The 28,000-nt window shown below is 39.6% G+C and overlaps 4 protein-coding genes, 1 long non-coding RNA gene and 1 pseudogene across 6 annotated transcripts in view; 2 read left to right on the forward strand and 4 right to left on the reverse strand.

Annotated features, from left to right (window-relative positions):
- Positions 1-19,553, reverse strand: part of LOC144649217 (uncharacterized) — an 80,260-nt pseudogene extending 60,707 nt beyond the window's left edge. Inside the window, exons 1-2 of the transcript XR_013569867.1 lie at positions 19,340-19,553; positions 13,896-17,682 (exon numbers count right to left, since the gene is read on the reverse strand). The product of XR_013569867.1 is annotated as an uncharacterized LOC144649217 (transcript). The remainder of the gene's footprint in view (positions 1-13,895; positions 17,683-19,339) is intronic.
- The window catches only part of LOC144648597 (uncharacterized), a 701,885-nt gene that overhangs the window by 151,326 nt on the left and 522,559 nt on the right, over positions 1-28,000 (forward strand).
- Positions 1-28,000, reverse strand: part of LOC144650602 (uncharacterized) — a 141,595-nt gene that overhangs the window by 76,490 nt on the left and 37,105 nt on the right. The gene's annotated exons all lie outside the window — the stretch shown is intronic.
- Positions 15-27,999, forward strand: LOC144630818 (uncharacterized). The gene is made up of 2 exons (XR_013566642.1): positions 15-85; positions 27,261-27,999. It is a non-coding gene; the product is annotated as an uncharacterized LOC144630818 (long non-coding RNA).
- Positions 11,959-13,449, reverse strand: LOC144662650 (tetratricopeptide repeat protein 28-like). Its single transcript, XM_078523542.1, has one exon. The coding sequence runs from the start codon at positions 13,435-13,437 to the stop codon at positions 12,244-12,246; it is 1,194 nt and encodes a 397-aa protein (XP_078379668.1). The 5' UTR covers positions 13,438-13,449; the 3' UTR covers positions 11,959-12,243.
- Positions 13,449-13,977, reverse strand: LOC144629965 (uncharacterized). Its single transcript, XM_078488259.1, has one exon. It carries the CDS (start codon positions 13,834-13,836, stop codon positions 13,474-13,476), a length of 363 nt encoding a protein of 120 aa, XP_078344385.1. The 5' UTR covers positions 13,837-13,977; the 3' UTR covers positions 13,449-13,473.

A 28,000-nucleotide genomic window follows, 5' to 3' on the forward strand; every position in this document is an offset into this window, starting at 1 on the left:
GGCAGATAACCACTACCGAGATAATTACCCTCAAGACATCTGTGCAAAAGGAACTGTACATTTTTTGGACGAAATTTACTTTCAGGTAAGTCTAGTTCTTTAATCGGAATACAATTTAAAAATTTAATAATGCTACAGCCTTCTGTCTTGGACTGGCGTGACGCGATTGTCTAGTCTTGATGCAAATTTTCGCTTGCTTTAAAAAGCGACATAACATCAACAAATGCAAGATCGCCAGTGCTGCACACGTTTAAAAAGTTATCAAACCTACAGGATGTAAAATGATTTAAAAATTTACACAGAATCCTATGTACATTGATCGAGCAGTGAAAGATTTAAAAGAGCAAAGAAACTGGAAGGCTTGAAAGATGCAAAGAGAAACCAGCTTCGACAAAAAGAAACAAAAGAATGCAGTAACTTTAAACTACCAACGACGAAGTTTTAAACAATTTCAAAAACCCTAGCTTAATCGACGGAGTGTAGAGTGGCTGTACGGTTTAGCATAATTATAAGAACTTCACATGACGGACAAATGAAGCCCCCTCGGAAATTAGTAGCAAACTTCGAAGGACCCTTTTATATTCTTTAGCTAGCAGCTCAATTTCGCTTCCGTAAAAGCATATATTCCAGCAATTAGGAGATACAGTCCGTTGTCTGTCCAGTGGATATTTTTACATTAGCTGTCTATTTTCACACCATTTCAAAAAGACTTGTTCGATTCACCGACTACAACTTACAATAATATGACCTCAACTTTTTAAAGCCGATTTGCGACGTCATCGAAAGTTAACTCAAAACCACTCATTGTACGATTACGCTAAAGACAAATAAAGTTGTCGTCCATGATTCGTTTCGTATTCTGGACCTCACCAACATTAATCGTAATCTTAATGTTCAAGTCGGTACACTCTGCTTCGTTTGGGAAATAGAAAAAAACGCTTATGACAGTCATGGCTTTAGTTGGCAAGTCTTCTCTCCACGCTGTTTTACTCCAAAGAGTTTCTCGCTCTTTTCGAATCATTCTCAGATGTGCATGCAGTATCTGTAAAACTCAAAGTAAAAACTTATGTATATTGATCATGATGAATATATTGTATTTCTGATTTTATTTATAACTGTTGGCATCCACCCAAAGTAGGGCTGTTATTTTTCTAATATTTTCTAAATTGTTTCCCTAGTGGCCTGTCACGGTTTTATATACACTCTAAATTTTTTTTCAGTACAAGTGAATTAAACAAACAACGTGGTTATAAAGAACGATATAAATTTGTCATGGCATAACTAATATCTGTCAACACTAATACGTTTCACAATATCCATTGAAAGAAACCAATATATATATTGACCATTTAATGTATGCGGAAACTATCGCCACGTTAGTTCAAAATACATTGAAGTTATTGTCATCTTGGTCGGTGGTTCCATTAAATTTTACTTTCGTTTCTTTAACTTTTTATCTTTAAAAATTCTAGCAGCTCCTTCCTATTTTCCTTTAGATCTTAAGCCTGAGGTTATTTCGCTCACATCACAAGCGTTTAACTGTTTTCATCTACCTAAAATGGTAGATTTACTGAATAAAATCATGGATTTGAAGATTATTGTATACAATGAAGTTTCGTAGCCACTTGATCGGATTATACCGACAAAGTGCTCGCTGTGGCTTGCCCCTGCCGGAGGGATTCCTAACTTTCTAAAACCTCTCTGAACTTAATGGCAAAGATTCAAAGTAGTACCCGAAAAGATTGCATTCCTAGATTTCTGGACAGTTCTGTGAAAGAGTATGTTTTATCCACGATCATAACTCAACCCCTTATCCCCTTGGGGGTGCGAGTCACTAAAGAGAACGACAAAAAATGCTTTTTTGGCGCAGAGAGGCCTTTATTGACCAGAACAAGCATCGAAAAAGCCCAACAATATAGAATTTACGGGAATACAATGCCGCAAAAGTCTGTAAAAGAGGCCTGATAAAAGTTATTTACGTCCAAAAAAACTGAGATTGAACAAAAGGGAATTTTTTTTCTTATATTTAGCCGGGCAAGTTATAACACAACAGACCTCGGAGGCTGTAGTTTTCATTTTTGAGTTTCACCCCCGGGGGGGTACTCCCATAAATTTCGGATAGGGGTGTGCCGCCAAGGTTCTTAAACCCTGACCCTATTTAAGGATAAAGAAAGCGAAAATTTATACCCTTTTTAAGGCCCAAAACCGAAAAATGACACCCTATTTAAGGGGAGGAGAAGCGTTCCTTGACGACCAAAATAACGGCTATCCGCGCACGGCAAGACACAAATCTTTATAAAATCGCTTTACTAATACCTTAACAGAAAATTCAGTTTTAAGATACCTTTTCTTTCGTTTAGCTGGGCATCTATTTTAGCCACTAGTATTTAGGTACCCTATCTAAGGATCACACCGGGAACACATTGCCAAAAGGAGCAAAAATGATACCCTATTTAAACCCTATTGGGCGGCACATACCTATATAGGCCACATATGGGAGTACCCCCCCCCCCGGGGTTTCACCTCCCATAAATTAACGATTGACAAAACGCAGCACACATCCGAAAGAGTCGTTGATTTTTCCGGAGTTTACGTCTCTCAGACGCCGCAATGTTGTACAAGGCCGAAACAAAAACACAAGGTGAAACCGTTATTTGAAATGCTTGCAGCTTTCGCGAGGTTCGATTGAGCCACGCCGAGTTATAAAAACACAAAACTTGCTTTGACACAAAGTGGTTCATAACAAGACTAAATTAATATATTCAGTTTTCCTCAGTTGAGCGGGTCCAAACCGCAAAATATTGAGTTCACCGCTTAAATGTTTACTGATTAACAGTAAACCATCCAAAAAGTCTTTGTTTTTATCGTATTGTTTAGAAGGGTGGGACTTCCTATCCCTTAAATCTATTGTTCGTGGGAAAAAATCAAATATCATCGTTTCCTTCCGAATTGTTACTTTTTTAGCCATCTAAACCGCAAAAAAACTCCCAGTGGGTTTCCAGGCAACATAGCATTCACTGAGAAAGCTTTAATACGATAAGCAACAAGCGCGGACATAATTAAATATATTTAATATGGTCAAGGCAAAAAAAATAATGCGGATGTAGATGACTTTAATTGCCTTTCGAGAAATAAGGAAGCATTTTCTTAAAACCTGTCATTTAGTAAGCTGGAGGTATTAAATAGATAGTGAGGTTACATGCCCCAGTTGCTATCAAGACGTTTATTTTTCATATAAATTCCAAAAATAACCGTAAAGAAACAAAGCAAAAGGCAATCGACCGCACGCGCAATGAAGCCTTTCACCCGCATGCAGCAAATCTTCTTAATTTAAGCCAGAATTGAGGAGAAGTCATTATCCACTAAAACCTGTTGTGTTAGCTTAAGTTTCTTTCCGGTTCTGTGAAGCGCTAACAGCGACATTTCCGAACAAAACTGACTCGTTGAAAAAATCGCTAAAGGAGCTAATTAGAGATAACCGGCTTTGTGGGACTACGCCTCGGCAAGCCATAGGTACAAAAATACAAATAGTTTACCGTACTGGCTTTCTACACGTAAATGAAATGGAGGAAACATATAGACGGCTTCGAGAGCTTTCGAGCGCACAAATTACACATCGGTCAAAAATTTATCTTACAGGAAAAGCCAGTTGAAAGTAAAAAAAAAATATATCTGTTACTTGGAAGCTTGTAGACAACAAAGAAATCCGCTCGTAATCAAAAGAAGAAAAAACTAGATCGTAAATTAGTTTTATATTGAAACATTTTTCACCCCTCGAAGTTCGATTCGGCAATGATCTAATATAAACAAACCGCAATATACCAACACATAATTCTTTTACCGTAATGATTCGATTTAGCGCCCGGGGCGCTTATTTACTTTTGGCACCTCAAGGGAGGGCGCTTATTCGGGACAGGGCGCTTATTTAATTTTTTAAGAAACAACCAAATATTCAAAACAAAGCTTTAATAAATATTAAGATAACTAACAATAACAGAAACTGTGATAGTAACAAATTGTTGAAAGTTCAGTTACTTTTAGAAGAATTGTTCATTTTAGCAGTAGATATATACATGTACGGTACGGTGAATGTTCATGAGTTTATCTATTCGACGTTAATAACTTTAGTAGGGGCAGAGCACAATAGGGAAGCTTATTATAATAGGGGCGCTTATTAGAATGGGGGCGCTTATTGGAACAGGGGCGCTTATTGACAAAAACACATTCGAAGGGGGGCGCTTATTCGGAAGGGGGCGCTTATTGGAAGGAGGGCGCTAAATCGAATCATTACGGTATTCATAAGAGTTCTATGCTTTAGTCGGCAAATTATTTCCTTTTCTTATAAATCCTATTATTCTTGGTTTTCACATGACGTCATCAATATTCTACAATCCAAAATCGAGATACCCCTGACCTTTTATCTTTTACTGGCTATTAGACTTCCTTAATATATATCTTATTGAAGGTTTTTAACTTGATAGCATCCGCCAACATTTTTAATTTCGGAGATTCGCGCCACACGACATCAAAATGGCCGCCTGAAGGCAGTCACGTATGTTTAAAGAAAATGCCTCATCCTGTTATTTTTAACAATCTAAACAGTTGAGGTTTTACGAGAAGTGTTTATGTAAATGTTTAGGTGTTCATGAAGGTGAACTGAACGCTTTTCATAGCAGAAGTAGATGCCAGATGTTTTCATTGATTCCGGCGGCCATCTTGGAACCCTTCACACGGACTCCAACATGGCGATTCCATACTGAGCTCTCTAAATTTGTGTAAAACATTTTGACGGATAACTCAAGTACTGAATACCGTACAGACCTGAGAATCGGACATGTTGACTATGTAGTTATTTTCTACAACATGCAATAGGTTTCCACGAAACTCGCCGGCTTTTCACCTAGCCTGTTAATGTTGATCACACCGGCATACAGATCCGACATTAGAATTGACCGCAAATGTCATCTGTATGTCTGTATGCGCCGTCTTAATTCAATTATTTATTGTGAATTGTAACTGGCTACTGGCTAATTGAGAGAGCAAGAATTCTGCAGAGAAAACTTGATGCACTGCTCTCAGTGAAGTTGTGAAACAGCTCGTTATATCACATCATTAACTACAATGACCTTTTTGTATTCATTTTCTAGCAGTACTGTTCACAAGTTCTACAGCTTTCACTGCATCATGGGATTTTTAGGTCTTCTCCGCCGAAACAGCAGCCGCAGACGAAGCTTCAAGCGTATTGAACCACGTGACCGCGCGGCTCAATCAACTAACTCCGGCGCTCAGCACAGGTCAGCGGATGCTGACGCAGCAAACAGAGAAAAGCGCGCGTCCAGGGAGATTGGTACCATGTTGAGGAAGATTGGGGACGAGCTAAACAACAGCAGATTGAGTTTAAATTCGCTCATCTAAAGATGGCGCATATTTTGCGGCTTGAACTGTCAAGACACCGTACGAGGCGCTTTGATTAGAAGCAAGAAGCCTGTTTAAAATGGAACAGCTCAACTTTTCAAGGCTTTCCCTACCCGTGGTTGCCGAGGACTTGGATCAACCACTGAAATAAACTGTTGCGTCGAGTTGTTGCGTCTGCGTAAAAAGTGAAACCAAAAGGGGCATAAACACTGAGGAACTTCCCCTGCAAGACAAGCACCACACAAAGACAAAGACAAAATGAAATACACCTTTTTACTAAGTTATTTAATGTTTTACATGCTTTTTCTCTTCATTCTTTGTTAAATACAGACGCGCTAGTCCAATTTTTTTAATGCTGTTTGAATTTTGTTGACGACTTATTTATCGAGTTCACATAGCAGCTTCCTGTCATTAAAAAATGGAAAAAGGCGTACTCGTACTCAATCACGTACTCTCACTCCGATCTGAAGGTCCCTATTAACTAACGCGCCGTTGCGCGGAACACAATCAACACATGTTTGCTTAATTCGCTGTGTACATGTTTACAAGATGTCCAGGCACCACGAGTGACCAGTGGTGAGTGAACTCTTGGAGTTCATGCATTCTCAGCATGCATTCGGACTAATCTGTAAGCAGATTAGTATCCTATTCCGCACTGCAACAATTATCGCATCGCATTTAAGATTGGGGATAAAATTCGGCTACCCGACGAGAGTCGCAGTGCCAACTAAGTACATTATGGGTGGGTGGGTAGGTGAAATTGTACCGTCCATAATACCCTCAAACGATATGAACACCCACAACCGACTCCCAACAATATTCAACAAAACTACCAGTTGCCTACTAATCGCACTTGGTATGTTTTCTCCGCCGTTACACTTGATCAATGTCAATTTATTCATGATTTGTAGTACTTATATGCGATGACGATAATTTATGCAGTGCGAATAGTTAGCAAATGCATGCCGGGAATACCCTCAGCCAATGAGAAAAGAGACAGTAACTACACTGTATTTGTAAAAATAAAATCGTGAAAAATGTTTTTATTTAGGGAAGACACATAACAGTTTCAAGAGACAAGTAACCGTCCTACAAATAATTAGATTACAATTTTAAATTTCTAAAAATTACAATAGACCATTTGCATTATGACGTAAATGCGCAGAGACTTCTGGTAGTTGTAGTTAAGTTCGCGGGAAATTTTGAATCGTCATCAAGCTGGCTTGCCCAAGAAAATCGTGATGGAGGTAAAGAAAATTACTCTCACCGAAGAAGACGTCCCTTTGGCTTCATTTAAAGGGCAAAAAGCAACCTCTCAGTATAAAAACTAGTCCGTTAAAATAAAATAAAAAGTTATGCAAGAGATTGTATATTTGCTGGGTTGTGTTTTGCAGTGAAGTTTCAACGAGTGTTTCCTCCAGTCGAGTCTCAGTCGCGCGGTTATTTAATTCAATTCAATTCCTAAAACTTTTGCTTGCCAGGTATTTTCAAATAATATACGAAGACGCAATATTTTACCCTTTCTAAACATGGGGAGTACGGTACATAATGTCTACACTCCATCTGGTGCACGATATATTTGAGGTGAAATTGCGGTTTTGTTTGTGACGCCGTCACCCGTCACAACCGCGAAGGAGACTGGGACAAGTTCACTTTGCACTTGGAGACTGGCAATATTGACATTACTCACTGTTATGGCGGCGAAGCGTCGCAAGTCTTGTCGATCAGCTCCTTTTTCTATGGATGGTTTGCAGGAAGAGGTCGATGAAGATATAAGAACCGAAAAGATTGGCACAAGGCTGTTAGAGGATATTAAGTTGTTAAATTTAAAGCGAGTGGAGCATGTTCCTCCGGATGTCGTGCTTTGCGCTGTTATCGTGAGGTTTGGTTTGGCGCTTGTATGTTCCATTGCCCGTGTTGTTCCGTCTCTCCGAGTGTTGCCGATTGATTCCCGTCATCAAGTTATGAAGCTTCTTTGTCCGCACGTGAGTGAAGATGATGGCGATACGCTGTTCCAGTGCGTTGCAAGTTTGCCGGATTCAAAGTTTCCCGGAACAGATGAGTGTGATGCATTCCACGTTTTCACACCGCCATGTGATCATTGTCTTCGTTGCACGTCCCATCTGGTGCGATACAACAATCCTGTTGAGGTTGAATACCACCATCTAAATGGCTCGGCCAAAGGAATAAAGTGTTCCTTGAAGTGTACTCGATGTGACTTCTTGTACGGGTACTCTTAATATGGCAACCCTGTTGCTGGCTGGAATTTGTACTCTGATCGTAGACCTGCGGTTGAAGCTTCAGATGTGTGCTTTGTCCAGCGGATCCTTTTGAAATTTCAGATTTCTTTAGCGTAAGTTATTTTTAATTTTTGTCATAATTGATCAGGATTGATCGCTCGGATTGAAACCACAACTGATACTCGTTGAGTTGACATTTCCAGTACAAAAACAAGAAAACTTCTTTGTTAAAGAGTATTGCAATTACAGTTCTAATTTGACGAAAAAAATGCAATTTTAAGATAAAAACAAATAATCTGTATTCACCTGCACAGGGAAGTTTTGATTGATCAGCTTGAAAATCCTTTATGATTGACCCTTCATGATTCATCGATGAAGCTCGATTGAACGAGGAAAATTATTTGACTCGTTTCTCTGTCTCACTGTAAAAATAAATTAAACTGACCGTCCCGCCGAGCAATCATGATATATGGTAAATTTTCTAAGCTTTTCAGTGAAGAATTAATTCACCTGCGATCGATGGAAGCGATCGTTTGTTGAACGTCTGAAAATAGATGATGAACAAAGTCAATGGCTTGCCTTGCTTTCACTTGATTCCACACAAATTTAGTTATATCCTAGATTCGTCCTTTCAAGCAATCTGTTTCCAGTGCGCAATTTTTTGAAGCTGTGATGTTAGGCTAAAATTATTTACCAAGAGAATTTGTCGGCCGCAATAAATGAATTTCTACCAAGTCAACTCCGCCACACAACGTACATATTAAACTTACTTGAACACGAACTACATTTGTCTGTCTTGGTTAAAAAAACACAGAACTCAGTCAATTTTCATTCCAAAGCATAAAAGTCCTGGATGTCCACCTTCACGCTTGGCTGCCCTTAGCCAATCATAAGCCAGAAATGGTGTTTCCCGCGAAATTAACTACAACTACCAGAAGTCTTTGAGTTTTTACGTCATAATGCAAATGGCCTATTAAAGGACCCTAGTCAGCCTCTGCCATTTTCGATGCCATTGAAATTATGAAAACTGTATGGGGAAGTGAATTCTTATTGTATTACAGACTGTATTTTGTGTTACTTGAAATCTTTTTAATTATCTGTGGCAGTTTCACAGTGTTTTCTTTCATTTAGACATGCTCCGTGTAAAATATTATTCCGCTGAAACTCCCGTATGTAAACAAAAACAAAGGTGTGGCTGACTAGGGTCCTTTAATAACAGACGTGATATATAAGAGCTAAAGATTAAAATTTTAAATTACAAAATATATCTCAACATAACAATCTTAAATGTAATTATATTACAATCATTAAAATGCCGCAGATGGTATATCAAAATAAAATGGTAAAACGAACTTTATCGCTATTCTCATTCATAATTATGACGCGGAATTCAGAAGTGCGTGAAATACATAACCCCATTTGTTTAAAGATAGTTGCGTTAGGTAATGCTTAATCACCACGTGCACAATCGCCGTATTTAATGATCCCTTTGCTTAGTTTCGGGGCATTTCGAAAGAGATACGCAAGCCGGGAAGTCCGGGCGAATTTTCGACCCTCCCACCTCCCCTTCGGCGACGTAATACACAGCTATAAGTGCTTTCTCACCCAGTCTCTCATTGCCTCGGCCACAATCTTTTCCCATATCTTATCCACGCCGGACAATCAGCGGCATAATTAATGAGTGAGAATGGTATACTATAGGTGTTCTAACATGTTTATTAACTCGGTGATTGTTAACCATTGATAATAATAATTGCATTATTAGAGACCGACTACTTGAACCGGGCCCTGTGGAAGGAAGTTGACCAATCAAAACGTTAATTGAGAACAATGGATGGCTATCTTTTTCGCAAACAGAGCAATGACGTGAAAGCATCCAGACAACAGCCCTACAACAATTTTTGTAACCACGTGAAGACAAATAAAACACCGTTTTACCTGAATTTGCATACTATCGAGTCCGCCTTATTGTACACACTCTACAGATCCCATCTTTGGCGTCAAAGTATCCTAATTATTACATTTTCCTTCTAACCGGTTTAGCTTGAAAACGCTCTACGTTTAGGATCGAAACTAGCCAATCAAAAAGCAGTTTCAAAGTTTCCCAAGAGGGTTGCATCTTCCGTACTTTGTTGGGTTTTCAAATTTGTTGTTGAACGGTTGTTTGTATTCCTTAACGTTAGCCGTTTTTTGTTAAAAAAAGTTCACCATCCTTTGTTCTGAATTAACATCTTGATTAGTGATCATTCTTCCGAGTGGCCCGGTTCGAGAAGTCACACTGTAGAATTTCAACTAGCAGCGGGTGTCCAGTTCACTATTCACAAGCAAGACTGCAAAACACTCAAAATTTTGCGATCGCGCGCGGTCTTCGAACGAAAGATCTGGAGCGAGTGTTAAGGCGGAGAGCGAGACTGGGGGGAGGCGCACGCCTCAAACCCCACCGGTGTGCGAGGCTCGCGCGCGCTGTACGCGCGACGACTCACGCTTTCCGTGCTTAGCGCCTTCCGAGAAGCGATTTAAGAGAAAAATTGTTTTGCACTCAATTTACAAGCGCGCTAGAGGAGATGATCTTAGGAATACAGTAACAAATGACCACTCGCTGGATTTCCATAGACTTAAATTCAAGCGGAGCTTTGTTGGTCTAAGAATATATCGAGGTTTTAAATTTCTTTTAAGTGTTTTTACTACTAGTTTGAATCAAATCTGAAAGACAAAAAAAAAGAAGAGAAAAATTCACCGAAAAGTCGCGAAACTGTAATCAAAATTCACGCTTATCTGATTTGTATAGCTGTGCATAAACAAACGCGCCGCTTATGAGTTTGATCAGGACGCAGGAAGGATTTTCTCCTCCGCCATGACTTAAGGGAACAGACACAGGTTACAAAAAATCCAGTAGAAAAATTGAAAACACTTTGATCCATGCTCTTGCCACTGAGATTCAGCTTAGCTCTTTAATTCCTGCCCGTGCTCCAAATCTAAATTCTTTTTACTGATCATTGTGAGAACCTGGTGGTTCATCAAGAAATATCTTCTAGCTGATGCTCTTCTTTATTCTCCTCACCTTGTCTGCCTGAAAATAGCTCCATGCAACCCGGGGGAGTCACACATAACAAGAAGGATTGACACTACTAAATAATTGAATAATTACATCTATAAGACTAGTTCCCCCGCCCGCAGGATAACCCTACGGATTTCAGGACCTTAAGCCCTCCCCCCCCCTCCCCCCCCCCCCACACACACACACACACAAACACAACGTTTTGCCCAAATAAGAGATTTGTGATGTTCATTTGGCGACAGCTTGTTTTGTGTTTCGAATCGTTATGTTTAGGAGTTTACGGTATTCATATATGTGAGTATTTTTTTCATGCACAGATTCCTTTCCAATTCCAGCCATGATTCCGAAAATAAGTCCTGGGCTCGACGTCCTTTTTAGTGGCTTATATACGGAGAGATATGGAGGGGCTTATTCAATTTTCGGATGGAAATTTGTGTTATTTCAAAAATCTTTGGGTATCTGTTTCGACGGGATACTGTGACTGAAATGGCTTTGGTTTCTCTTGGCATACAATAATACCACAAAATTAAACTCTCTTAAGACAACGATATGAAATCCAAAAACAATGGTTAAGTCGCTCTGAGCATTCTTTAACAACGTCAATACAAAACAAGCCCTTCAATAGGATACGTTATGTTAAAGACACGATGGCAGGGTCTGTAAGCTAATAAGAGCACGGGAATCCAATCAGAAAAGATTACGATAAAGAGCATAAATGAGTCACTAAACAACGATCCAACCAGAATTGTTTAAACCGCAGCTCTAGCTTTTTCTATGCTTTCATTGTTTTGTTGCGCGCGATCTGAGATACTAAGACGATATCGTAAAATGTTAGAAGCAAGTAATCAGCAATTCGATTTCTAGATCTTTCGATTGATATATAGTGAACCACGAGTAAATTATCAAAGTCGATAAAAACCGAGAGCGAGCATCCTAACTGTTTTAGCATAAACATAAACATAGAGTATCGATGAAACTCGATGATTGGTGTTTTTGATTAATATTTTTTTGGCCATAATGCACGAAAAATCCTGGGCGCGCTCCAGGAGTCTTCTAAGATCGATATGTAGCGTATGTAGCTGCATGTAGCGTAGCCATTCAGATTGATAATTTTCGAATATAGTCCGTCACTGGATTATGCTAAGACATTTTAGTCTGTATTATCGCCTTACATTTTTACTCATCATTTGTATTTAGCAGGCCTAGCCAATCATAATTTAGTACGGCTCATTAAAAAATAAATATAGCGATGTTACACACTACAATGTCTCCAAGAAATATTTGCCTTTTAGTTTCAGCGGCAAATTTGGACTGTTATCATTAAGCTTTTCTCATTAAAAAGTTTCCACTGTTCTTTTGATCACCTATTTTGTACACACAAGAAGCCAGGCCCCACAGTCCTGAGGCGGAGACAACGCCCGTGGATGAAAGTACCGTCATGTGAAGCGTTAAAACGTTAATCAGTCTTTTCTCGAAGTTACACATCATAACCTCCATCGTTACAACCCAAAATGCGAAATATTTAGTTATTTAAGAAAACTTACTTTTTTTCCCAAAGTCAAATGTCACGTTATCTCCAATCAGCATAAACGGTGCCCACTCCGAAACCTTGGCAAAGCCGTTACCTCTCATCCACTTAATGGCCTCGTGAAGAGATTCACTGGCACTTTCCCCACGAAAAAGGTGCTCATAGAAGCGACGCATCAGCTGCTCTGTCGCTCTGTCTTCTATGGCCCACAGTGCCACCAGTACTGAACGTGCACCGGACCCTAAGAATGCTCGAGCGATTCCAACCACTCCCTCGGCTCGGATCTGTCCACGTCCACTGTGACAACAGCTAAGTACCACCAGCTTAGCTCGCAGTCGAACTTTCGAAATGTCAGACATTGTCAACAGGTAGTCTTCTTCACTTGGAATTCCAGTAGCAGTGCATAAGGGCGAAAGAGCAATTTCTCCTCTTTCAGCATTTCCATGTGCAGCAAAATGTATCAGACTCACTGAATGTAACCTTTCAAGCACCGCCTGCTTGGTCGCGCACTGTCCTAACAAAGGTTGTACGCCCAGCCGTTCTCCAATCATCTCTGCTTCCTTTCTTGCACAAGGCAATGGTTTAAAGTTCTCAACACGTCCCATGTAACGCACCCGCCCAACCACAGGATCACCCACTATCAGTGCACCAGTCTGACAGTGATAGTCTGCAGGACTGTCCTGAGTGAGCTTGAGAGTGGACAATGAAGGAACGATGCGGATCCTGAAAGTCTCTGATAAATACTTCCCGCTTTCATCATTTAACGCTGCAAATGGGACGTGGTTCAAGGACCGATCGGGAACAATGATGATTTCGGGCTCGTCAAGTAAGTCAGCCACAGGGGCGATGAGCATTCTGTAACACAAAGAAAAGCTCGATTCGGAATTTTGAATTTCTTCATCGTCGTCCTCTACAAGTCGCAAAACTGCTAGGCTCTCTTCTTGGCATGATTTCAATTTTGGCTCAATGACATTGAAAGATCGGTCTTCACAATTCTCCTCGGATAAAACACCAAAGCTGCGGAAGCTTTTATCAAAAAAATCAGTCAACCTGCCAACAAATCCGACACCAACAATGTTTTCATTTACTGTTTTTTTTCGAAAGCGAATGACTCCCCTTGTTTTGAGAATCCACAAAAACACATATTGGTCAAAATAAGAAACGTACAGGCAAACGCAGTTTCTCTCTTTCTTCATGATATTCTCAATGCCAATCCACGATTGCGGATTACCTTAGATTTCACTTTCAACAGAGTACTGAGACGCCATCAAGTCTGCTAGGGCTCTAGCCCGTGCCAACTCTAGAACATAAAGAGCATTGTTAGGGTTTCCAGAAAAACAAAAGAATGCACTTAGATACTGGTAGGGAGAACTGTGGACGTCAAAAAAGAACATTTTAAATTGATCGTTATCTTTCAGAAAACCACGCAAAATTTCACTTTTGTTAATACTCAGAAGCAGATGATCAAACGCTTCCTGGAAGTTTCCTTGGGAAACCTTTACCATTGCCAGGGTACAAAGACATTCAAACTCTTTGTCAAGGTCTGCAATATCTTGACTAATTGAAATTGCCTTATCAAGATAACCTTCAGCCATGACATGTTCACCAAGAGAAAGAAACAACGTTCCTAAGTTTAGGTAGCATGCTGCTTCGCCTTCCCTGTCACCAATTTCAATTTTGATCGCAAGTGCTTTCTCGAGATATTCTTGAGCTTTTTCATATTCACCAAGAGAGTTAAACACAGCTCCTAAGTTTCCGTAATCTGCTGCTTCTCCTCGTCTGTCACCAATTTCAATTCTGATCGCAAGTGCTTTCTCGAGATATTCTTTAGCTTTGTCATATTCACCAAGAGAGTTAAACACAGTTCCTAAGTTTCCGTAGGATGATGCTTCTCCGTTTTTGTCACCAATTTCAATTTTCATCACAAGAGCTTTCTCGTGATATTCTTTAGCTGTGTAATATTCACCAAGAGAGTTAAACACAGTTCCTAAGTTTTCGTAATCTGCTGCTTCTCCTCGTCTGTCGCCAATTCCAATTCTGATCGCAAGTGCTTTCTCGAGATATTCTTTCGCTTTGTCATATTCACCAAGAGAGTTAAACACAGCTCCTAAGTTTCCGTAGGATGATGCTTCTCCGTTTTTGTCGCCAATTTCAATTTTTATCGCAAGTGCTTTCTCGAGATATTCTTTAGCTTTGTCATATTCACCGAGAGAGTTAAACACAGTTCCTAAGTTTCCGTAATCTGTTGCTTCTCCTCGTCTGTCACCAATTTCAATTCTGATCGCAAGTGCTTTCTCGAGATATTCTTTAGCTTTGTCATATTCACCAAGAGAGTTAAACACAGTTCCTAGGTTTCCGTAGAATGATGCTTCTCCTTTTTTGTCGCCAATTTCAATTTTCATCGCAAGTGCTTTCTCGAGATATTCTTTAGCTTTGTCATATTCACCAAGAGAGTTTAACATAGTTCCTAAGTTTCCGTAATCTGCTGCTTCTCCTGCTCTGTCGCCAATTTCAATTCTGATCGCAAGTGCTTTCTCGAGATATTCTTTACCTTTGTCATATTCACCAAGAGAGTTAAACACAGTTCCTAAGTTTCCGTAATCTGCTGCTTCTCCTGCTCTGTCGCCAATTTCAATTCTGATCGCAAGTGCTTTCTCGAGATATTCTTTCGCTTTGTCATATTCACCAAGAGAGTTAAACACAGTTCCTAAGTTTCCGTAATCTGCTGCTTCTCCTGCTCTGTCGCCAATTTCAATTCTGATCGCAAGTGCTTTCTCGAGATATTCTTTCGCTTTGTCATATTCACCAAGAGAGTTAAACACAGTTCCTAAGTTTCCGTAATCTGCTGCTTCTCCTGCTCTGTCGCCAATTTCAATTCAGATCGCAAGTGCTTTCTCGAGATATTCTTTCGCTTTGTCATATTCACCAAGAGAGTTAAACACAGTTCCCAAGTTTCCGTAGGATGATGCCTCCCCTTTTTTGTCGTTAATTTTAATTCTGATCGCAAGAGCTTTCTCGTGATATTCTTTAGCTTTGTCATATATTTACCAAGAGAGTTAAACACAGCTCCTAAGTTTCCGTAATCTGCTGCTTCTCCTGCTCTGTCGCCAATTTCAATTCTGATCGCAAGTGCTTTCTCGAGATATTCTTTAGCTTTGTCATATTCACCAAGAGAGTTAAACACAGTTCCTAAGTTTCCGTAATCTGCTGCTTCACCTGCTCTGTCACCAATTTCAATTCTGAACGCAAGTGCTTTCTCGAGATATTCTTTCGCTTTGTCATATTCACCAAGAGAGTTAAACACAGTTCCCAAGTTTCCGTAGGATGATGCCTCCCCTTTTTTGTCGTTAATTTTAATTCTGATCGCAAGAGCTTTCTCGTGATATTCTTTAGCTTTGTCATATTCACCAAGAGAGTTAAACACAGTTCCCAAGTTTCCGTAGGATGATGCCTCCCCTTTTTTGTCGTTAATTTTAATTCTGATCGCAAGAGCTTTCTCGTGATATTCTTTAGCTTTGTCATATTCACCAAGAGAGTTAAACACAGTTCCTAAGTTTCCGTAATCTGCTGCTTCTCCTTCTCTGTCGCCAATTTCAATTCTGATTGCAAGTGCTTTCTCGAGATATTCTTTAGCTTTGTCATATTCACCAAGAGAGTCAAACATAGTTCCTAAGTTTCCGTAATCTGCTGCTTCACCTGCTCTGTCACCAATTTCAATTCTGATCGCAAGTGCTTTCTCGAGATATTCTTTAGCTTTGTCATATTCACCAAGAGAGTTAAACACAGTTCCTAAGTTTCCGTAATCTGCTGCTTCTCCTGCTCTGTCGCCAATTTCAATTCTGATCGCAAGTGCTTTCTCGAGATCTTTTTTAGCTTTGTCATATTCACCAAGAGAGTTAAACATAGTTCCTAAGTTTCCGTAATCTGCTGCTTCTCCTGCTCTGTCACCAATTTCAATTCTGATCGCAAGTGCTTTCTCGAGATATTCTTTAGCTTTGTCATATTCACCAAGAGAGTTAAACACAGTTCCTAAGTTTCCGTAGGATGATGCTTCTCCTTCTCTGTCGCCAATTTCAATTCTGATCGCAAGTGCTTTCTCGAGATATTCTTTAGCTTTGTCATATTCACCAAGAGAGTTAAACACAGCTCCTAAGTTTCCGTAATCTGCTGCTTCTCCTGCTCTGTCGCCAATTTCAATTCTGATCGCAAGTGCTTTCTCGAGATATTCTTTCGCTTTGTCATATTCACCAAGAGAGTTAAACACAGTTCCTAAGTTTCCGTAAGATGATGCTTCTCCTTTTTTGTCGCCAATTTCAATTTTCATCGCAAGTGCTTTCTCGAGATATTCTTTAGCTTTGTCATATTCACTAAGAGAGTTAAACACAGCTCCTAAGTTTCCGTAATCTGCTGCTTCTCCTGCTCTGTCGCCAATTTCAATTGTGATCGCAAGTGCTTTCTCGAGATATTCTTTCGCTTTGTCATATTCACCAAGAGAGTTAAACACAGTTCCTAAGTTTCCGTAGGATGATGCTTCTCCTGCTCTGTCGCCAATTTCAATTCTGATCGCAAGTGCTTTCTCGAGATATTCTTTAGCTTTGTCATATTCACCAAGAGAGTTAAACACAGCTCCTAAGTTTCCGTAATCTGCTGCTTCTCCTGCTCTGTCGCCAATTTCAATTCTGATCGCAAGTGCTTTCTCGAGATATTCTTTCGCTTTGTCATATTCACCAAGAGAGTTAAACACAGTTCCTTAGTTTCCGTAGGATGATGCTTCTCCTTTATTGTCGCCAATTTCAATTTTCATCGCAAGTGCTTTCTCGAGATATTCTTTAGCTTTGTCATATTCACCAAGAGAGTTAAACACAGCTCCTAAGTTTCCGTAGGATGATGCTTTTCCCTTTCTGTCGCCAATTTCAATTCTGATCGCAAGTGCTTTCCTCAGATGTTCCTCAGCTTTCACATATTCACCAAGATAATAAGACATAGTTCCGCATTTGCCATAAGCGTATGCTTGTCCTTCTCTGTTGCTAGTTTCTATCATGATATTGATCGCTCTCTCATAAAGTTCTCTTGCCTCGGCATATTTACACCACCGTTCATATTTGCCTGCTAGTGCTATAGTAATTTTCTCTTCTATGGCTGTTTGACCACCCTCGCGGCAAATGACAAGAAGTTTTCTTCCGTATTTTATTGCATTTGTGTAATCAGAGAGAAAGCAATACGAGCTGAACATCAATTTATAGAAACCAATTTGAAATAGTTTGACTAAATGTTCTTGTTTCCCCAGTGCTTCATTATTGAGGAAAATCAAACATTCTTTGCATATCTCGATGGCTTTTAGACCACGACCGGTGTTGAGAAGAAAGGTAGCGACAGTTAAGCCGATACAGACGGCTTGTAAAATGTAGTCTATGTTGTTCATGATGTCCTCTTCTACGAACCTTGTAAAAGATAATAAAAGAAAAGTTTTTTAGCTACTTAATCTATATGCAGCACTCTCCCTCAAGTTATATGCGGATTAGAATGGGGGTAAGCTGTCGCTTTCAGGTAGGAAAAAAATAAGTAGCAATGGGATGAGAGGGCGGGAGAAAACTAAACCTGAAAGTCGACAGCGAGAAAAGCCGAGGGAGATAAAACACTAAAGGATAAATAAAACGCGGTGGACCGAAACGCCAGCCTGGCGCGAAAAGGAGAATGAATGCACATGTGTGAATCCTTATATAAGCTTTGAGGGAGACCGCTGACAAATAGTAATCTATTTGCAGCACTCTCCCTCAAGCTATATGTGGATTAGAATGGAGGTTAGCTGTCACAACAGCCTAAAAGCAATAATGTAGAAATGAATAACCCCCAAATACCCCAAAACTAAACAAAAACAACCAAAACTAAACCCCAAACCTTAGAAAAAAAGGTCTAAGCAAACAAAAAAAGGCAATAGAAATGACAGAAAGTGGCCTTAATCTGCCATCTCCAAGGCTTGGAAACATAAAATTGATTACCCAGCATACTGCATAAGGCCAAGTAACGACAGCAGGGTACAAAACTGTGACAAATACAAATGAAGGAACAACGGAAGGGAAGCAAAACAAATGGGGAAAATGAAGTAAAGAAAGAAAATAAATAAAGGAAGACTTTGGAGATGACAGCCTTGGCTCCGGTAATCCGAGTAGAGAATTAGACTCCCTCCAAGACTGCCATCGGACTTCTAGCAAAGTTTAGAGAAATTTAGCACCGTAGCGCCAAAAAAATCAATTTAACGGAAACGTGTTTTTGAGTAATATGCAGAAATTACTCAAAAATTCAGTTCCTACTAAAGTACTTATGACTTTATAATTTTTTTAATTGCTCCATTTTGTGTCCATTCAAACCTCATTTTGTTGAGACATAACACAGACAAGCCAGGCCGGACCGATATATGCAGCTATCTTCAATTATTTTAATATGACAGATCAGTGCCAGAACCTTTATGTACCTTGCTCCATAAGCTTGTTGTTAGTAACGTATGTGTTGTTTCTTTTTTTAGCTCTGTTTGCTTGGACAAAAAAAAAATTCCTAATTTGGGATCTTTTGGCCACAGGTGTGGCCGTTTCATTTCCTAACAATCGTTGGAAGATCACATTGCAAAAACATACAAAGTATTATCCGCCATTCCCAGCAAAGTTGAGGGAGAAACCCGCCACAGCTCGCACAAGGAACGAGGGCATTTGTATTTTAGTCCAACGTGTGTCTGAAGTGTGACTGTCATTTCTTGCTCAGCTGTTCTTTAACAGCGTGTGAAACGAAAATAATCGCGATTATCTCAGCCTGCTATTAATTAATTTGCGCTCACCAGTGTTGTTAAATCAACAGAATCAAACCAATGCGCGTCAACAAGAGAAATTGTTCCAACTATTTATCGACAAAAGTTGCTACCAGTGAGTGTTCATTCGCGTGACCTTCTCGCGTGACTCACTGTTAGCGTTCACACTACAACGAAAATCAGTCACGCGATTCATGCAAATCTCTCGTTGTGAACATTCTTAGTATTTAACATTTGGCTACACATGCACAGCTATCAGTCACGAACATCTTACGGCTTGAAATAAGATATATACTTACCGTGTTCCGTTTCCTTATCTGCTGGCAAAAGTGAAACTAAAAGTGATAAACTGAAATAACACTGAGGGACTTTCCCTGCAAGACAAGCGTCAGACAAAGACAAATACAAATCGAAATCAGTGATAACCAAATTTCAAACACTGCACAAAACAACCAGTCGAAACCAAAGAAATATCGTTTTACTAAAATGTTTTATATCCTTCTCTATCTCCATTCTTTGTTAAATAACAGCAGATCAGTTCAGTACTTTCAAAGTTGTTTACATCGTGCTGTCGACTTATTTATCGAATTTACATGTCAGCTTCCTGTCATAGAAAGATCGACTTGGTCTGAAAACAAATAGGGCAACTAAAGAAGAATCAAGCTCTTGAAGAATCACAAATCTTGATCGTGATCGTGCTCGGTCTGTTGTAATTCTTCATTCTATTTTCAAAACACCAAAGCCTGTGCATTAACTCTCTTCATAATGTAAGTTCGCATGATTTTGCATTGGTCGATTTCATTCTTTCACTTTCCATGGTAACAATCCAAAGTTTGTGAGTCGCTTTGTTTTGTAAGCGTCTTGACAACCAAATCGCACTAAAAATTCTAAACTGGTTAAGATAGAGGCCGTACGATACAAGCTAAGTTGTACTTACCACGGCGAAGCTTGCTTTGGAAAGTGAAACTACGAAACACTAGGGGGGTTCTCGAAATTCTGAGAAAGCACAAATTATCATATTAAGTCATGCATGTAATAAGTGTTACGAAGTTTCTGGAGTGTTCCACAAAAGCTTGGCGGGATGCAGGATAATAAAATAGTCGAGGCGTGATGCGGGATACGGGATGAAAATGCACTGGCGCATGGCGGAACCATGATGAAGGCGGGATGCGGGATAAATTTGAAACTGATGGCGGGATGCGGATGAATAGGTGTGTTGGCCAAAAACTGCGAAAAATCTTCGATTGTGAAATCTTCTTCGATGCAGATGATATGGCCCCATCAGGGCGTGAATGTTTCAGATAAAATTAGCAACAGCACACAGTTTTACCTCCACCGCCCCCGTAACAAAACGAGAATTTTTAGCCCGGCTATTGTGTCGGATTACCGGTTTCACTTGAAATTGAGTTTTTTCGCGAGGCTTTTCGTGTTCTGCGTAGGAAGTACTAAGGGCCTGTTTACATGATTCCGGAATGACTTTCATTCCGGAACGAAACTCGTTCCGGAATGAAGTTCGTTCTGCATTTACATGACAGAGTCGATCGGTTCAACCAAAGGCATTTTCACGTGCGTGGTTTTCGCGCGAGGTCAAAACAAGATGGCGCATGTTTCGCGTAAACATGTTTTTGTGGCCATTAATGGCCGTATCTGCAATTTTAACGAGTAATTTGACCATAGAGCTGCTTCTTTGGGCTAAACAGTAAATGCTATTACGTTTTTCGCTCTGAATTCAAACTGTGGAGTCCGTATGCGGTTTCGCGAGTTGCGGCTTCATCTCGGAACGAAATTCGTTCTGTGTTTACATGATACCAGAATGAAATGTCATTCCAGAACGAAACTTTCATTCCGGAATGAAAACCGGAATGAACTCATTCCGGAATGACTTGACTTTCGTCTCGGTATCATGTAAACAGATACAGAGAAATGTATGGGGATGGAATGAACTCGTTCCGGAATGAAAGTCATTCCGGAATCATGTAAACAGGCCCTAAGACAAAAATTAAATAAAAACAGTGTAAAGAATTTTGCAATCCCGTGAACTTACGACTCTTTTAAATCGGAAACCGGAAGGGAAAGCATTCCTAAACAGGGGCGTAGCCAGCTTTCTGAAGAGTTGTAGGCCTGGCCACTTCTAGAGGGAGAGTGGGCGGGGAGGGGGGGGGGGGGGTTATGCTCCAGATAAAGGCCCTCAAATGTGCTATCCGGCAGCACCTAAATTTTGGCATTTCATTGCAGAGAATGGTTCGGCAATTTTCACTCATTGTTAAATATATAAACGCACTTGTCTTTAACGACACATACCTATCACTTTGTAAAATAAAGTTCTCGAGTTCGAGTATAAAGTGCCAATTTAACAATATATCTTTCCAGGCGTTTCGAGCTTAGCCCTTTATCAGTGGAAGTCAAGTTGCTGTTTTGTTGAGAAATTTGCTAAGGCCACGAAAAAAGAGTTAAAGTTCCAACGCAAGCTGCGCGCGCGATGAGCGCGCGACGACTAACATTCAGTCAGCGCGGCTGACTTGTTCACAGATTGAAGATAAGCCGCTTTTCCTGACATTTTCGTTGTTTGTTCCCATCGCAGAACATGATGCTACGGACTTGTACATCTTGAATAGTGTGGCCATTTTAATTGAAATGCTTTGCGACAGGAAAGCTTGGCAGGTTTTTCTCGATGCTGCAGAGGCGCTCAACGAAACGTTGCTGTAGCGTGCGGCCAGTTTCGGCGATGTAGATTGCAGAACAACGACGGCAAGAGATGCCATACACTGAGCCGGTTATTTCGCAGATGAAAGCGTGCGTGCATGGAAAAGTTTTCACGTTAAGACCAGACTGGCTACTATCGGTGGTGTGAACTAAGACGTCGTGCTATTATTAAAAAAGCCCGAAACGTTTGGAACGCTATTTTGTTAAATTGGCACTTTATACTCGAACACGAGAACTTTTTTTTTACCTTTTTATGCTTTAAAATACAAGTGTCACGCGGCCAAGAATTTCAACTTGCTAGAGACTTGATCAATCGAGAAAGGGTAGTTGCGATATTTATAATGCATATTGCTTTCTTTTTTATTTTGAAAGTGCTTCAGCCACAATTACTCTTGATAGCACATTTTAAAAATACGAGTGGGCTAAAAAATTTGTAGGCCCGGGCCTACGGGCCTATAGGCTAGATACGCCCCTGCTAAAGGAAACAAAGTTAACTGATTTAGAATTCGCACGCAAAAATCGGATGGTCGATTTAGACGGATAACTATTGATCCTATTGACGGATATATATTGATCCTATTGACGGATATACTATTGACGGATATATATTTGATCCAGGATTGCTTTATTGTTTAATATTTTAACCCAACAGTTGTTATATTTTTAATATCTACAAAAATTTAAACGATTTCATTTTACAGTCATGCACCAGCTTGACATAAAAAAAGATTAGGAAAGATGGCAGCTATTCGTTCTACCAAGTCAAAAAGGTCCCTATTCTTGTTTCTGATCTATGCTCTATTCTTTTCGTGACACGCGTGGTTGTGTATCGCGTGACCTGCGTGGCGTGACTAACAAGGTCAGCGCCACTCCTATGCTTGTGATGAAAATATTTATTGCTTCCTGTTGAAAACCCCTGAGTTGTGCAACACTTCGTCTTACGTGAACTCGTCTTACGTGAACGTGAAAATTTACACCGAATCCTATGTACAATCTGTACAATGATCAAGCATTGAACGATTTATACGAGCTGAAAGAAACTGAAAGGCTTGAAAGATGTAAAGAGAAACCAACTTTGAGAAAATGAAACAAAAGACTGCAGTAGCTATATACCAACGACGAAGTTTTAAACAATTTCAAAAAACCTAGTGTAACTGACGGAGTGTAATTATAATGAACTATTTTATCGCTAGAAAATTTTATTTTTATGTGGCTGACTGTATGGTTAAGCAAAAGAATACCACCACTTCGATTCACCGACTACAACTTACAATAATATGACCTCAACTTTTGAAAGCCGACTTGTGACGTTACGAAACTCAAAACTGCTCGTTCTACGACATCCTCGCCCCCACTGACTGCCCTGGGTCTCCGAGGATGGTTCTACGATAACACTAGATACAAAGTTGTCATCCATAATTCGTTTCGATTCGTATTCTGGACCTCACCAACATTAATCGTAATCTAAATGTTCAAGTCGGTACACTCTGCTTCGTTTGGGAAATAAACAGAAACGCTTATGACAGCCCTGCCTTCAGTTGGCGTATTTGATCGCCACGCTTACATTCAGTACTCCCATAAGTTTCCCGCTCTTTTCAAATCATTCTCAGATTTACATGTAATATCTAAAAAAAATCCGAATATATTGAATATATTAAATGAATATATTGCTTTTCTGATTTTCTTTATGGCCGCCGGCATCCAAACTGGTAAGCCAGGGCTGTTTTTTTTTCTAATATTTTCTAAATTTGTCTCTCGAGTGACCTGTCACAATTTATATTCACTCTAACGTTTTTCAGTGTAAGTGAAATAAACAAAGAACTCATTGTTATAACAAACGAACGACATAAATTTGTCATTATAGCATAACTATTATCTGCCACCTCTTATATGTTTCACAATCAAACCAATATATTGTCCGATTAATGTATACGCAAACTTTCATCTCAAAATTCATTGAACTTTCAAGGAAGTTATTCTCATCTTGTTTGGCGGTTTTATCACAGTTTTCATTTTATTTCTTTGATCTTTTATCCTCCTATATTTAAGCAGAGCATAAGCTTGAACTTATTTCGCTCTGACCACTGAACCAACAAAGTTTACAATTAACTATTTTGATCTGCCGCAAATAAAATCGAGGATTTGTAGTTTGTGCGACCAAAGACGTTTTCTTGACGAATGTTCGGTGGGTATGGTGATGTTTCAAAGCCACTTGATCGGATTATATCGACAAAGTGCTCGCTGTTGTTTGCCCTCTGCTGGAAAGAGTGTAAAAGTTTCTAAAAACTTCGATTTTCTGAGCTTAATGGCATGAATTCAAAAGAAAAAGATACTAATTCGAGATTTCTGGACAGTCTGTGAAAGAGTCTCTTTTATTCGCGATATTATAACTTACTCCCTTATCCTCTCGGGGGTCCGAGTCATTTATAGCCTGCGAGAGCAGACGCATTTCCGGCCGTCGCTTCTCTCCGCCGAAAAGAAGCGGAGAGAAGCGACGGCCGGAAATGCGTATGCTCTCGCAAGCGGAGAGAAGCGACGGCCGGAAATGCGTCTGCTCTCGCAGGCTAAGTCATTTAGAGAGCGCGAAAAAGATACCTTTTTGGCTCAGAAAGGTCTTTTTACTTAAGCGTATTACTTGACCATAACAAGCAAAAAAGAAGTCTTAACAATATAGAATTCACGAATAATATGTCACAAAAATCCTTAAAGGAACCCTGCTAAAAGGTTATTTACCACCAAAACTGAAAATTCATTTGAAAATCTTTAATTATTTCTGCAGTCACTTTCAATTCATATGAAAGGGTATTCCCCTTTTTGCCAGGACAAGTAAGCATCAAATATAGTAACGCGTGCAGATTTATTTCAATTTTGTTGTTTGGTAAAACGGTACGTTTAACATTCTATATCAAAACTGAGATTGAAGAAAAGGGAATTTTTTTTTATATTTAGCCGGGGAAGTTATAACGCAAACCTTGAAGGCTGCAGTTTTCTTTTTTGGTTTCACCTCCCATAAATTAACCATTGACAAAACGCAGCACACATCCGAAAAAGTCTTTGATTTTTCCGGAATTTACGTCTTTTAGACGCCGCAATGTGAAGGGAAACATGAACACAAGGCGAAATCGTTATTTGATACGCTTGCAGCTTTCGCGAGGTTCGATTGAGCCACGCGGAGCTACAGAAACACAAAACTTTCTTTGGTTCACAACAAGACTAAATTAATCAGTTTTCCTTTAGCGGGTCTCGACCGCAAAATATTGAATTTAGCGCTTAATGTTTACTGATTAACTGTAAACCATCCAAAAAGTCTTTGTTTTTATCGTATTGTTTGGAAGGGTGGGACTTCCTATCCCTTAAATCTATTGTTGCAACGAAAAACCAACTGAATATCATCGTTTCCTTCCGAATTGTTACTTTTTTAGCCATCTAAACCGCAAGAAAACTCTCAGTGGGTTTCCAAGCAACATAGGATTCGCTGAGAAAGCAATTTTAAAATACGAAAGCGCGGACAGAGTCAATATGTATCCGTCTTTAATAAGGTCAAGGCAAAAAATTAATGCGGATATACATCCTTTCGAGAAATAAGGAAGCATTTTTTCAAAACCTGTCATTAAGTAAGCTGGTTGCAATAAATTGATGGTGAGGTTGCATACCCCAGTTACTACACAAAATGTTTATTTTTTACAGTAAATTCCAAAAATAACCGAAGACAAGGCAAAAGCAACAGAGCGCACGCGCAATGAAGCTTTTCACCCGCATGCAGAAGCCAGCTGTACAAGTTTGGAATTCTTTGTACATTATGTCACTATTTATCGCAAAATTTCCCTGCTATACTAAAATAATGATGATTTTAGCGGTGCGTCAGACTGACAAAGCATAAACGCCAATAAAGAAGAAAAATTAGAAGGGACGTTTTCTTAATTTTGTGGTGAGGTGTTTATCCTGACAGTGAACCCATTTATTTTCAAGTTTCGATTTCAGAGAAAAAATTGTACACCGATTGAAAAGCGGAAATACGTAAGGATGCACTTTTCTGGTTCCTAAGGCATGACATCATTTTGTACCAAAAATAAACAGGCTTAACAATGCGCCGGTGTTTAACGGACAACGAAATCATAATAAAGTAAGGTATCGGCCGGAACGATTGGAAAACGCGCGACGGTTGAGCGGTAGCAGTTTTCACAACTCGACTGAATTTTTGAGGTAAGGTTTTGTAATTTTAATGCACTTGATCGAAAGGGAATAATTTAATATTTTTATCCAAGCAGCGGATTTCTCTTGCGCGGGAGTAGAGAGCTGCCCACGTATTTGAACTGTGTTGCATGCAGTTTATAAACACCACCATTTAACCTGATTTGACTTTATCATTTAACTTAAATCCAGGCTGTTTCATAATTTGAAGCATCAGATATTTAGCATTCATAATAAAATCAATCAGGTCCTGGCTTTTACTCACTTAGAGAAAGGACAATTTCGCCGACCCGAGCCCGCCTATAAAATATCACACCTCATTTTCGAAGTAATTTTTCTGCCTTTCGTGGTATATTTAAGTGAGAAAAGGCAACATCTAGTTAACTCTACTTTTCATATTGTACAAGTTTATTCAACTCCGTGAATTTAACTGAATTGCTGCTATGAAAATAAAAACTCACGAACTTTTTACAAATCCGACGTAATATACTCAATTAATAATAAAAGTTTCACCCACAAATCTTCTCAATTTTAATAATCCAGAAAGGAGAAGTCATTATCCACTGAAACCTATTGTGTTAGTTTAAGTTTCTTTCCGGTTCTGTGACTTGTGCGAGAGCGCTAACAGCGACATTTCCGAACAAAACTGACTAGTTGAAAAAATCGCTAAAGGAGCTAATTAGAGATAACCAGCTTTGTGGGACTACGCCTCGGCAAGCCATAGGTACAAAAATCCAAATAGTTTTCCGTACTCAGGCTTTCTACACGTGAATGAAACGGATAAAACGTATTTGCTTACAGCAAAAGCCAGTTGAAAGACAAAAAAGTATCCATTTAATACCGTGAAGCTTGTAGACAACAAAGAAATCCGCTCGTATTTAAAGTAAGAAAAGACGAAATCGTAAAGTAGTTTTATATTGAAACATTTTTCCCTCCTCAATGTCGATTCGGCAATGATCTAATATGAACACCGTATTAACAAACCGCAATATATTAACACATAATTATTTTATTCATAAGAGTTCTATACTTCAGTCGGCAAATTATTTCCTTGTCTTCTAAATCCTATTATAGGTTTCCGCGAAATTATTTTCACTTGTTCAACACACCGGCATACAGATCCGACATTAGAATTGGCCGCAAATGTCATCTGTTTGTCTGTATGCGCCGGCTTAATTCGATTATTTATTGGGAATTGTAACTGGCTAATGAAAAGAGAGCAGGAATTCTGCAAAGGAAACTTGATGCATTTTCAATGAAGTTAGTGAAACAGCTCGTTATATCGTATCATTAGCTAATGACCATTTTGTATTCATTTTCTAACAGAATTGTTCACAAGTCCTACAGTTTTCACTGCATCATGGGATTTTCAGGTCTTCTCCGCCGAAACAGCAGCCGCAGACGAAGCTTCAAGCGCATTGAACCACGTGACCGCGCAGCCCAATCAACTAACGCCGGCGCTCAGCACAGGTCAGCGGATGCTGACACAGCAAACAGAGAAAAGCGCACGTCCAGGGAGATTGGTACCATGTTGAGGAAGATTGGGGACGAGCTAAACAACAGCAGATTGAGTTTAAATTCGCTCACCTAAAGATGGCGCATATTTTGCGGCTTGAACTGTCAAGACACCGTACGAGGCGCTTTGATTAGAAGCAAGAAGCCTGTTTAAAATGGAACAGCTCAACTTTTCAAGGCTTTCCCTACCCGTGGTTGCCGAGGACTTGGATCAACCACTGAAATAAACTGTTGCGTCGAGTTGTTGCGTCTGCGTAAAAAGTGAAACCAAAAGGGGCATAAACACGGAGGAACTTCCCCTGCAAGACAAGCACCACACAAAGACAGAGACAAAATGAAATACACCTTTCTACTAAGTTATTTAATGTTTTACATGCTTTTTCTCTTCATTCTTTGTTAAATACAGACGGGCTAGTCCAATTTTTTTAATGCTGTTTGAATTTTGTTGACGACTTATTTATCGAAATCACATAGCAGCTTCCTGTCATTAAAAAATCGAAAAAAGCGTACTCGTACTCAATCTCGTGCTCGCACTTAGATCTGAAGGTCCC

This window comes from Oculina patagonica, chromosome 1 (genome assembly GCF_052425735.1).
Source record: "Oculina patagonica isolate OP01 chromosome 1, crgOcupat, whole genome shotgun sequence".
NCBI lineage: Eukaryota > Metazoa > Cnidaria > Anthozoa > Scleractinia > Oculinidae > Oculina > Oculina patagonica.

Coding starts and splice junctions, on each gene's coding strand:
- LOC144662650 (XM_078523542.1), bottom strand. CDS start 13,437: ATGAAGAAAGAGAGAAACTGCGTTTGCCTGTACGTTTCTTATTTTGAC.
- LOC144629965 (XM_078488259.1), bottom strand. CDS start 13,836: ATGGCTGAAGGTTATCTTGATAAGGCAATTTCAATTAGTCAAGATATT.